General features: G+C 39.3%; 1 protein-coding gene across 1 annotated transcript in view; it reads left to right on the plus strand.

The window, feature by feature from the left end:
• The window catches only part of TTLL5 (tubulin tyrosine ligase like 5), a gene marked incomplete in the record, with an annotated part of 5,893,562 nt that overhangs the window by 5,440,201 nt on the left and 440,840 nt on the right, over nucleotides 1-12,521 (plus strand). The window contains 1 exon segment of the mRNA XM_044073865.1: nucleotides 4,864-5,056. Within this exon segment, the coding sequence (XP_043929800.1) occupies nucleotides 4,864-5,056 (193 nt within the window).

Here is a 12,521-nt window from a genome sequence, read left to right on the forward strand (position 1 = left end):
ATGCAAACTGAAGAACATACAACCAAAACATTGCACCAACCAAAATATGGCACCAGAGTCTCCCTGCAGCTATTCCAATGTCCCATTATCTGGCTATTTCTCCCCATTTACCATAAACTTTAATGTGTGTATGCATACTGCTTTACTTCTACAATGATTAGTTAGATTTTATTTTTACATTTTACAGCACAATGCGCAAACACTAACGGACATCTGCAATACCGTCTCACAATGAAAATAGACTTGGCATTAAAACTTCTCTGCCCTTGAAACTTACATTCATTGCAACACCATTGAAACCCACACCACATCCAAAGAAAATGCAACTGGCACTTGCAGCAGGTGAAATTAAGTTTAATACACAGTTCGCCTTGCACAGTTGAAATGGAGTGAGCTAACCATCATCAACAAAGTATTAGTGTAAAGGTGTGCACACTTATGTAACCAGCTTATTGTACATTTTTTTTATTTTTTATATTTTTCCCCTAACAGATTTGTTTTTGAATTGAATTGTACAGGCTATAGGTCACATTAAACGTGGGAAAAGTTTTGAAATTATTTATTGTGGTCTCATTTTTTTATATCACAAAAACATGGCATTTTAACAGGGGTGTGTACACTTTTTATCCATTGTATCTGTATTATAAAGAATTGGTGTGGCAATGTGGGCTCAGTGCCTTTACTTATCCAGGACTTCATGACTATAGTTCTGTAAAACCTGTTTTGAAAAAAGTATCAAAACTGTATGGATAAGTTTAAAAAATCTTTCAACCCCTGAGTGTAAGTTTAAAACTTACATTTACATTTATTTTTATTTTATTAAACAAATACATACTCTTGGTACAGGCTTTTAAGGCTGTGTATTTTTTCTGACCAATATTTTTTCTAACCACGTTTTAAATATATTCTAGTTTGAGTTTGAATAAAAAATGTTCTTTAATGTTTTCATTGTTAACTTTTGATACTGGTATATACCATAATCATATTGTTATTACCTTTATCTTTGATGTTTTATGGCATACTTAGTTATGTAATTTACTGTTTTTTTAAAGGTTTTAATGGCATAATTGGGGAGTATAAGTTGGTGCTAATTATGGTACTATTTAAGTTTATGTTGGAGAGAATAAACTGTCATTCTGATGAAGTCCTATGTAAAAAACACAACATTGTTTAATGGATGAATAAAGAATATTTTTGGATTTTACTTTGGTCTCCTTTACTCCGTTTCAGCACAATACCCTGCCATGCCACCATTTGGTTTGGTTTATTAGTATAAGTGTGATGGCTTGCCTGTGTTTGCTTTACAGTTTTGTTAGAATCATCTCCTCCTGCTGGTAGGATTGCATCTTTACTAATAAAAGGTCTATGTTGCTTTCTCATAGCCAGGTTTGGAGCATATACATGATGTGCCCTTTCAGGTAGCAACTCCTGCTGTGGAATACCAGTCCAGTTGTTTATTAATGCTTTCATAAAATTACTGCAGTCTGCTCCTTCCTTCTGGTATAGCTAAAAATCTCACATTTTCCATATGTGCTCTATCCTCTAATTCTATTATTTTTTTAAACATCTCTTCCTGAGAAGTCTTATATTCAGCCAGCCTTTTCTTCATTTCAGCCTCTGATTTTTGCAATTTTATTACCTCATTTGAATATCTGTTCAAAGCATCTTCCATTTTTTCCAGCCTTTTGTTGATTGAGTTGATATACCCCATCAGGATTTCATTTATTTTAAACAGGTCTGTGTGCAGCTGTCTTGTATCTTAATGTAGATTACTGGAAGTTATGTGTGAAGGTTGCATTACTTTTTGATGAACAGCTGCAGAGCTTTCCCCAGTCAGTGTTTTTTCCTCGCTTTTTGTAGCTGATATTTTTCCAACTGCTCTGTATTTCTTTTTTCCATGCATCCAGATTAGCCAGTCACTGAAATTTACTCATAAACACAAAAGTCTACTGGCCTTCTCTGTTAAGTGTCTGTTTTCACACTGGGAGAGCCAGAGTTAAGCTGTTACTCAGTGTACAGCCATCTTGGAAGTCTCAAGCAAGCAAAATCAACTTTGAGGTTAAGATAACCTCCCATGTGAAAGATGACCATAAGGCTTTCTACAGCTGTGTCAGAAACCTCAAGGGCTGCACACAGCAGTGTGTTGAACTGGATGTTAATGGTGCCACATTCATTGAGCTTGGCAATATAGCAAACCTATTAGTGGACAAATTCATTTGCAACATTACCCGCTCTCATCCCAACCATCCCCTCAAGAATACACATGCTTACACTTAACAAGGGTATCAGAACTTGTCAGAGGTTTGGGATGCATGGCTAGGCTTAAAAAGGCCCTTGTGTTCGTTAGCCTAGTAAACACCTATGAACCTATAATACCTTCAAAGATGATACCTCCAACTATAGCTTGGGAGCATGTACTGGCTGGACTCACCAAAGCCAAGAACATGGCCTCATTGAGCCCTGATAACATCCCAGGATCACTCCTGAATAGTCAAAAATATGACTTATCAGGAACCTTGTAGTCATTATTTAACTGTAGTCTTAAAACCAGCTTTGTGCCACGAGTGGAGGACTGCAGCAGTCATCCCCTTCATAAGGGAGGACCTTCAACAGATCCTGAAAACTACAGACCCATTAGTATGACTAGTCTTATTTGCAAAGCCATAGAAAGAATTATCATGGAAATCATCAGTAACAACATAGGAAATCTCCACACACTGCATCCATCCCAGTTTGGCTTAGTCGGAGGAAGGTCATGTTTACTGAATCTTGTGGATTTCTTTGAAAAAAGTCACTAAGACAATGGATGAGGTTAAACAGTGCATAATGCCTACCTAGACCTGGCTAAGGCATTTGATACAATACTCACTTGGTCATTGTCAACAAGCTTATGGAACTAGGTATAAACCTGTTTATAACATGCTGGACAGCTAGGTGACTCACTTATAGGATCCAGGAGGTTAGAATCGATGAGGCCACCTCAGCAAAGGGACCAGTCACCAGTCTCCAGGGCTGTGTGCTGGGGCCACTCCTCTTTGACATTGGCTTTGACGTCTGAAAAGTAGATGCCAGAGGCATTTGGCTGACTAAGTTCATGGATGATTGCAAACTGGGAACAGTCATTGAATCCCCCTAGATGAGAACACTATTCAGGAAGGTCTGATGCAGACAAACACTTGGTGCCAAAGCCATAGCTTAAAACACAATACCATAAAAATGTATTACAGTACCTTTTGAGAAGTCTACCATCCTGGCTAACTATGTCATCAGTAAAACACCCTTAAACGTTGATTCACTAGTCAGGGATCTGGCAGTTTATGTAGATAGTAATGTAGCCTTTGACCAGCATGTGTCCAATGTAGTACGAAAATCCTTCTGTAGTGCTCAGCTTATAAGCAAGGGCATGGCATTTAGGTCCACAGAGGTTATCATACCACTGTACTTGGTCTTCTTCACACCTATCATAGACTATAATATCTCCTGGAATGTCCACAAAGGTTCTTTATAAAAAGAATACAGGGAGTGAACACAATGTCCTACTCTGATTGCTTCAAATTCCTGTCTCTTTACTCAGTATCATACAGATTTCTGAGAGGTGAGCTTTGCCTGGCATACAGGGCATATCTGGACCCTGTTTGATGATTCTTTTGCACATCCACAAAACAACTTCTTCTTCTTTTGGCTTTTCCCGGTTAGGGGTCGGCACAGCAGATCACCTGTCCACTCATGATTGGCAGTGGAGTTTTACGGTGTCTAGTTGCCAGCCCGGCACCCAACCTTCCACAGAAGGCACACACACGCACACACTCACGCCTAGGGACAGTTTAGAATGTCCAATCCACCTACAGCATGTCTTTGGGATGTGAAAGGAAACCGGAGCACCCGGAGGAAACCCATGCTACCATAGGGAGGACATGCAGACTCCGCACAGAAGGCACCCCAGCCAAGGATCAAACCAGAGAACCTCTTGCTGTGAGGTGCAATGCTAACCACTGCACCACCACGGCCGCCCAAACAGCATCAGAAGTACTAAATGAAAAGATCTAACTTTTGCTTGTGACATAAAATATGTTGGAGAGAGAGAGAGGTATGTTTCTCAGAGAATTCCCATCCTCTACAACAGGCTCTCCATTCATGTGAAGCAGAGTTCCTCCCTATCCCTTTTTAATGCAGTTTGGACCACTGGAAGGGTAATCGGAAATTCATCCTTGGTCTGGCTCCTATGTTTCTGAACAGAGGCAGTCAGTAAATCACCACATGTATAAATCAAATTTGTGGGCCCCATTTTGTTTGCACGGCTAGGCATCTAAGGACCCTAGTGGTTGTTAGCATAGTATACACCTATGAAAACTTAAGAGGTACTTTTTTTCTTGGGTAGCCTTGCACTAGCCTATGCCTGTCATGAAGCATGGCTTCTGGGATTTCCCCACATATATTCCTATGACAGTGATCCTTCCATCCAAGCCTTGCCAAATGCACTAGCCCAACTGTCTCCCTTAGCCCAGCAGCCAGGAAAGCAGCAACCCATCCATCACATACACCCTGTCCTAAAGGAAAGGCATGCCCAACCTTCCTGCCTGTACCGTGAAGTGTGCAAGCCACTAACTGAACTAGGATCACCTGAGTCATTGTTAGGCCATTATCCATCTTTTCCACTGTAGGTTTTTATACTGATATCTTTACAGGATATATGTTTTTAAAAAGAAATATATTTTTAAATATTTTAATTTTATTCTGAGAACTGGTTGTGCTCTACTAGCTACCCCAGCACCACAATCATTTCACCATCTTTATTGCTGATAGTGTTTATAATTAGTTCTTGATGGGATGTGTATTTTCCTAGACATTTTCTTCTGTTCACAGAAGTTTGGAACGCAGTCACTTAGCTTGGGAAAGAGAAACAGATAATGCCTACAGCTGTGTTACTGGTGTAGCACCACAACAGAAGTACCAACCAACAGCTGAAAGTTGCCAGTTTCAGTATGCCGTGCAGAAATTCTGGCAGGGGAACCAACAGTTTCAACAGCTTCTGGATCAGAGTCAAGCATGGCAGCAGGTAACTATATTATTTCAGTACTTCATTTTCTTTCACTTTGGCTAGCTGAGTATGAAGAGAGTGACACCAGCAGCAAAACTTAAGTCTTGTAAAAAGCAATGCTTTATTTGTGTTCTTTTTAGATTTACTGACAGGTGAAATAATGAAACAAAAATCAAATTTGTATTGAATTTCTTTGAGGATGACTCTTGCACCATGATATTTGGATTTCTAATCACTGGTTAATAGGTGTATATTAGGCTAACAACCACTGGGGCCTTTATAAGTCTAGTCATGCAATCCAAATTTTTCTCACAAGTTATAGTGCCCCAGAGTTTTTTTTAAGGTGTATGTTAAGGCATGATTTAATGATTGTGTCTGTTCATCAGAGACAGAGGTGTCAGACCACTGGTGAATTTCCAATTTCCTATCCACTGGTCCAGGTTGCACTTGATTAGGGTTAGGAAGCAGATGTGCTTCACATGGATGAGAAGCCTACTTCAGAGAATGGGGCTTCCCTGAAATACATACCTTTCCCTCCAGCATGACTTGTTTATGTCACAAGCAAAGTTTAAATCATGAGTTCTAGTAATTCTGGTGCTGTTCCGTTTGCGGATATGCAAAAGAGCCATCAGAGCAAGATCCAAGTATGTCTTATGCTAGGCATAAAATTACAGAGTATAGAGAGAGGGCTTTGAGGTGATCTGTGTAGGACATTGTGTTTAGACCCTGTATTCTTTTTGTGAGGAAACCTTGTGGATGTTCCAGTTGTTGCATGTGCATGGTCATGTACATATCGAAGAGGGTGTTAAACTCAATGATAGGTCTGATGAGGGCCGAGTACAATGGCATGATGACTTCCCTGGACCTAGATGTCATGCCCTTACTGAAAAGTTGAGTGATACAGAATGATTTTCTTATTACTTTAGCTATATATGTTTGAAAGCCACGTTACTATCTGCATGAATTGTCAAATTCCTGACCTCATAGCCATCTTCTCAGGAGGTATTATTATGCATTTCTTGGCAGTGAATTTTAAGTCATGGCTTTGGCACCATTTGTCTGTGTTAGACTTTTCCTATAAGGTGTTAGTATCTTGAGGGGTCTCTATGATTGCTCCTAGCTTGCAGTCCTCATCAGGCTTGAATTCTGAAAAATAGATGCCAAAGAGGAGCAAACCCAACATAGTGCCCTGGGAGAACTCCATTAACTGTCCTCTTTGTGAAGCTGACCTCTCCAGTTATAACTTCTTGAACAGAGTCTGTGAGCCATCTGGCTATCCTGTGAGTTACATAGTGGTTTATGCCTAATTCTGTTAAAGTTTGTTTACAATGCCCAAGTGGGATATTGTATCAAATGCCTTAGCTAGGACAAGATAGGCAGTATGCACCATTTTGCCCTTGTCCATTACCACGGTGACCTTCTCATGGAAGTCTACCAGGTTCATTAGGCACAACCTGCTTTTGATGAAACCAAACTGGGTCATATCCAGTGCATACCTCTCAAATATTCAGTTTTTCGCAGAATGTTCAGATTTTTGCCTCATATTTTTAGTACAACATTAGTCTGATCCTTTATTTTTGATTTTCTGGCAAATTATTTGCAAATCATTGAGAGTCAGAAAATTTTGAGTTTGAATTTCATAGTTCATACCCTGCAGAAAATTCATGCTGATGCAAAACTTGCTATTCTGTAAGAGAATATTTAAAAATTGTTCCTATTTTTGGACCTTTGTCCCCCATTATTTACTGCTTTGTCTCAATTTCCTGTTCTAAGAGGTTGAGAGCTATGGTCCAGTGGCTATGTCATTGTTAATTATTTCCTTGATAATTCTTTCCAAGACTTTGCATATCAGCATAGACAGACTAATATGTCTGTAGATCCCAGGATCTGTTTGATGGCCTGCATTTCTGTAGCGGGATGAACATTGCAGTCCTTCGTTAGCATGGCATGAAGCCTGTGCAAAGGAGATGGTTGAATAGTACTCTATGGCCCTGACCAGTCATATTTCAGGCTATTTAAGAGGCATCCTGTGATCTTATCAGGGTCTATTGAAGTTGTATTCTTGGCCTTAGAGAGCACAACTAAGATCTGATCCCTACTGATATTTGGAAGGGTTATTTCAGATGGTATTTCTTGGGGTTCGGCTGGGGGTGAGAGGGGGTAAAGCTGGAGCTAAATTTGTCAGACAGAAGATTTGCTGTATCTGCTGGTTCCATGAACATGGATCCATTTACCAGTAGTATGGCACACTGTTGTGTGCTGCATTTGAAGTTTCGGACATAGCTAAAGAAGGACTTTCCTTGGTGTAGTACAATATCTTTACCTCAACATTTGCTTTGATGTAATTAGACTACTTACTTGTCTAATCAGTTTGATGAGAGAGTTTACATTTTTTTTTTGATGATACACTTCCTAATTTTAGCTATGACTTTTTTCTGTTGTTGTACAATCTGTTTAATTTTGGATTCCACCAGGGTTTTTTTTTTTTTTTTAATTAGTTTTGGGCTTATTTCTAGTAGGCACAACAGCCTCCATGCAGTCATTGACATGAGTTGTACAGAGCTTCTGTTACTAATTCCACATAGGTTGCTCTGTTATCTGAGTTTTGAAGGACTTGAAATGTTGACAGGTTATCACTTAATAAACGGTTATTTGCCTTGGAATAGTTTCTGACTGTTATAGAGTTTGCTGGGGTTACACTTAATATGAAGGAGACTGCTTTATGGTCTGACCTTATCAGAGAAGGCACAGTGTTCTCTCATATTTGCGAGTACTAGGTCCATCATGTTTGTACCACTAATATCTATATGCACTAGTTGGTCCTTGGTGTTTGTGTTTACAAAGTCTAACAATCTCTGTGGCTGCAAATTTGGAGTCATGTAGGGTTCCCAGTTTATAGAGAGCTAATTAAAATCCCCCATGACTGTGGTATTAAGTTGAATGGAGAGTGTCTCTAAATATAAGCTAGGGTTTTCATGGGACCTAGAGGGTGCCCTATAGCCTTGCTAGGATATGGTAAGGGACTTTGTCTATGGTAATCTGGATGTGTAGGAACGTCAGTGTTTCATCCTGTTTAAACAACATAGAGATATACTTGTTGATGAAGATCAAGACACCTCCACCTTTAGTCCTTGTCTGTGGAATTGCTGATCTAAATGTAGGCACTGAAGCCTTGCTCTGCCAGGGTTCTCTCTGCAGCTTTAAATATATCATGGTAACTGCACAGTGTCACCATTCTCCAAGGCGAGTAGAGCTTGGAGGGGGTGGGGCTACTCCTGGCACTGAGCGGTAACACCTTTAGAGTCACTTTGGTAGATTTTGCAGTGTTGGAAGGTTTGTCATTGCCTAAAAAAAGGCTGTATGGGGGAGGATAATGTTTTAGACAATATTTGAAAGCCTAGACAGGACAGTTGCAGACCATTCTTGGAAGAGCAAACGGGTTTATTAACTGTGTCCTCTAATGCTGAGAAATCAGAGGTAATCAAAGGGTTCAAGTGAAGTATGGTATCCCACCTGTGACCCAAAGTGTGACAGTACTAACACAAAACAGAGTATGAAGGATTAGTCCAGATGAAATCACTTTAGTTAGCAGATCTAGGAGTCTCTGTCTCTGATACCCTTCCTGTGGGAGGAAAAATACACCTTGTTGTAGTTTCCAGTAGTTTATTCAGTTAATTAGGTAAATGAATGCCTGTTCTTGTTCTAACACATTACATTCAACAGCTCAATCATTTAAAGACAGTTACAGACAATGGTGGGAGGATCAATGGGAGCTGATTGGTAGAAAATCTGGGAAATGGAAAAACCAAGGAGCCAGTTCCAAAGCTTAGAGGTTAATCCTTTATTTGCATATTCCTGAAAGACCCAAGAGGGTTTACCAGCCCATCAGCCTGTGGAGCTTCATTCTTAGTTAAAAGGTTTTATTCTTATTTTTACCTTCTAACAAACAAAAGATGACAGTACTCTATGAGCTACAACTGTAGAACGATATTTAAGAAAACACTTTCACCTGAACTTCATCAGGTCCATCCTGTGTGATATCTTGAAATCTCTGGCATTAGAGGCAACATGGGATATGTGCAAATGACCCCAAAAAGACATCAGGTGTTTCTGCTATATGCCAGTCCTGAATGTCCATGACTTTTTCTTTTAAGTAAGTTATGGACAAATTCAGGCCAATAAAGCCAAACCCCACTAGCTGTGGACATGCATGTTTTGGCCTTCTAATGATCTCGTCAGCACAGCACAAGTGGAATGTTCAAATATTTACACTTTGATCATTGAAAATGCCTACTTTTACATGGCTATCACCAGACTTTATTAGTCTGTTTTGTAACACATGTAAAATGGGAGGCTGTTTCTGCATCAGTGGGGCTCATATTCCTTGGATCCAAATATGAAAGCTTTATTACAGAACTTTTTCCAGCCTATCACATGTAATATGAGAGGTTTTGCCCACTTTTATGGGGTTCATTATATCCTGGCATACAATATAAATGGCTATTCTCTTGTATAGCAAAACAAGTCTACAGCCCCTGCTTATAAGAGGCTCATATACATGACTATTGTGACCAGTTTTCAATGAAAACTGACCTTTTTATATATGCAGGGGAGGTACTCACTTAAAGCTACAATAGGTGATTCCCATTTTTGAAGAATACATACAGACAGAGAAATAGCATACATTGGAAAACAAGTCCATGGTGCTCATTTTTTACAGAGCTCATGAATGTGCACAAGTAGGAGGAAAATGGTAAATAAAGTTTGAGACCTCAGAACCTTTGGTGTAGGCTTTCTGTACCCATGGAATAAAAATCCACCAAATGTTGAACGGCAGAGTATACAAAAACTTTTAATAACCATAAGAATCTCAGATCTGTGGTGTAAAGAATATAGCATTGTGGAGTGGTGCCCTGGTACAACAATTTTCATTGTACTGCAAATTATAGAAATGTTAAATACAGGCCTAGTGGCTACTGTATCTATACCTGGTTGCAGTGGGGTAGCTGCAGTGAGAGATAGAATGCTTTTGGTCCCAGAGCATGGTTTCATGGTAGTCCAGTCTGGGCTTTTCACTGTCAAGCTTCTTGCTGAGTGTAGGAGTTACTGAGTGCTCTTCTGTTCAAATTCTTCCTCTCTCCAGGTTCCAGGTGGTAAAGTTAGTGCAAAAGAGGGCTAGATAGCTCTATGCCTGTCTAGATAAAGAACTGGAAACTGGGAGAGATCAGGTGGAAGGGCAGTTAACCAATAATGTGAGAGAAGGGGTGGTGCCTTGGGGGGCCCAGAGTGGAGTTAGGTGATGTAAGAGGCTGATGTAATCAGTATGGGAATGGGCTATCAATCAAAATGGGGAGTCTAGAGTTTCTAGCTAGTGGCAGCAGGAAGTGCTCCCAGACCAAACAACCTTCAGTGGCTACAGTAAATTCCAGTAACAGTGATTTATAGCATTAAGAAAGCAACAGTAATCCAATTAGTAAGGAGATCAGTAAAAATAAAAGTTTTGGCTAGTCCCCTAAACCTGGAACCTCACTCTCAGTGAAGCTGTTTTTGATCCAGAGAGGCCTATTAGCTTTTAAAAAAGCATATTAATATAAAGAAAATATTCACTTACAAGTCAAATAATTTACTTGCAACAAGCTAAACTAAGTACAATACAGTTCTTACTTTTCTGTTGTACAGATACTCCAAATCTAGATTTCTTGGTTTAAATATGTACTCAGGAAGTGTTCCCACACCAAACAAGCTTCATCTGGATACTGTTTGTTCTGTCAGAATTTCTACTGTGATCCAGCTTCATGGCACATAGCGATAAACCCCGGATGGTTACAGCCTTGCTGCTCAACCCTGAAGGAAATGAATGGGCTGTAAGACATTCGCCACCAGGGGAACAAATGGGCCAACTGTGTAGGGCTGAAGGAACTTGATGGTCATCGGGAGTCAGGAATCTGCCAGTAAAAATACACAGCAAAAAAAAAAAAAAACTTCCCCTTTCATCTGATAACGCCTTATCAGATGATGAGGTATGTATTTCTTATGCTTCTGCTCCTGTAGTATCAGTTGACACATAACCAGTTAACCCAGAACTCTGTTGGTGTCCAAAAAAAAGCAATACCATTGACAGCAACACCACCAAGCATTCAAAGTTATGAAAACCACACAACGTTATTTGATTAAACATATTTGTCTCTCTTTGAGACTTCATCAGAAAATAAACTGTGGTTAAATATGTTATCCAATCACATGATTTCTACAATATATAACTTGAGTAAGCAGTAATAAAAGATCTAATTTTGTCATTTTCTTTCATTCCTCAACTTTTGGATTTGGATCTGACTTGGCCACTTCTTCCAGCTCATGTAACACTAAAACTCTAGAGCTCCTCCCTTAGCCTTAATGCTATAGTCACCTAACATACCTCAGATCACATTTGCCGCCTTAGTGTATGGATGTGGTTACTGTATACTCTTGAGCATAGCAACCTCTTTGTGAGTTAAAGCTTTATTACCTGTATAACTTTATAGCCTTTAAAATATTTCAATCTCTTTAGTCCTGTCCTCCCTCCCATATATTCTTATTTTTCCTTTTATTGCTTAAAATTATATTCCTTTACTTGCATATTTCTTTATTACCATTGCTACTATCCTCCATTTATTTTACTTTAAAGTATTTTTTTTTTTTTGCTTAGTTACCATAGTTGGTATTTTTTCCCCTCTTATCCTTTATTTAAAAAAAAAAATTGCTTATTGATCATCTTTTCTTTCTTAAAAAAAGCAATGTCTGAGAAATCTTCAGGATTTAAAAACTGTACAGCCTGTGGCCATAAAATTCCATTACCCGACACACATACTATGTGTGTTTACTGTTTAGGCCCAGAGCACCTTGATTCTGAATGTAACATTTGTAAGGCCTTTGTCGATTGTCTTGGTTTACAATTGAAGACGAACAGGTGGGGTAATTCGTTTATATGCTTTATTACACAGAAACACATCTGAATGGATTTCAGCCATACAAAATATAAACAAACTGGTTAACTGACAGACTACACAGACCTACATCCTCCCTCTTTAGTGAATTGCCCGCAGTATAATGACATTTCAAAAGAAACATGTAATTGTACAGACACTATGAAATAAACAGAACGCCCATGTCCAAGTCGCCGTGTATCTGGAACATGGGAAATGCGACCTGATCTGGTGATATAGCAGTCAGAACTTGGTTTAGCAACAGGGACAGTCATTGGTGAACAACTTGCTTCAGGAGTTTCAGGATTCTTCTGAGGAACAAGGATATTTACTGGAACATCCTCCGGAAGTGGAATGCTGGATATCTCACTCTGAGATATAGAGTCTCTCTCGCAGGTGTGATACTGCAATACAGGCTTGGACACTAGGACCAAATGTTTCCAATTCCACCTAAATTCTACTACTTGTGATTCCATAATGTATGATCTCAGCTCTGGATATACACTCTTCACAACTCCAAT

The sequence above is a fragment of the Protopterus annectens genome, chromosome 6.part0, assembly GCF_019279795.1.
Source record: "Protopterus annectens isolate FY-2018-M chromosome 6.part0, PAN1.0, whole genome shotgun sequence".
Lineage (NCBI taxonomy): Eukaryota > Metazoa > Chordata > Ceratodontiformes > Protopteridae > Protopterus > Protopterus annectens.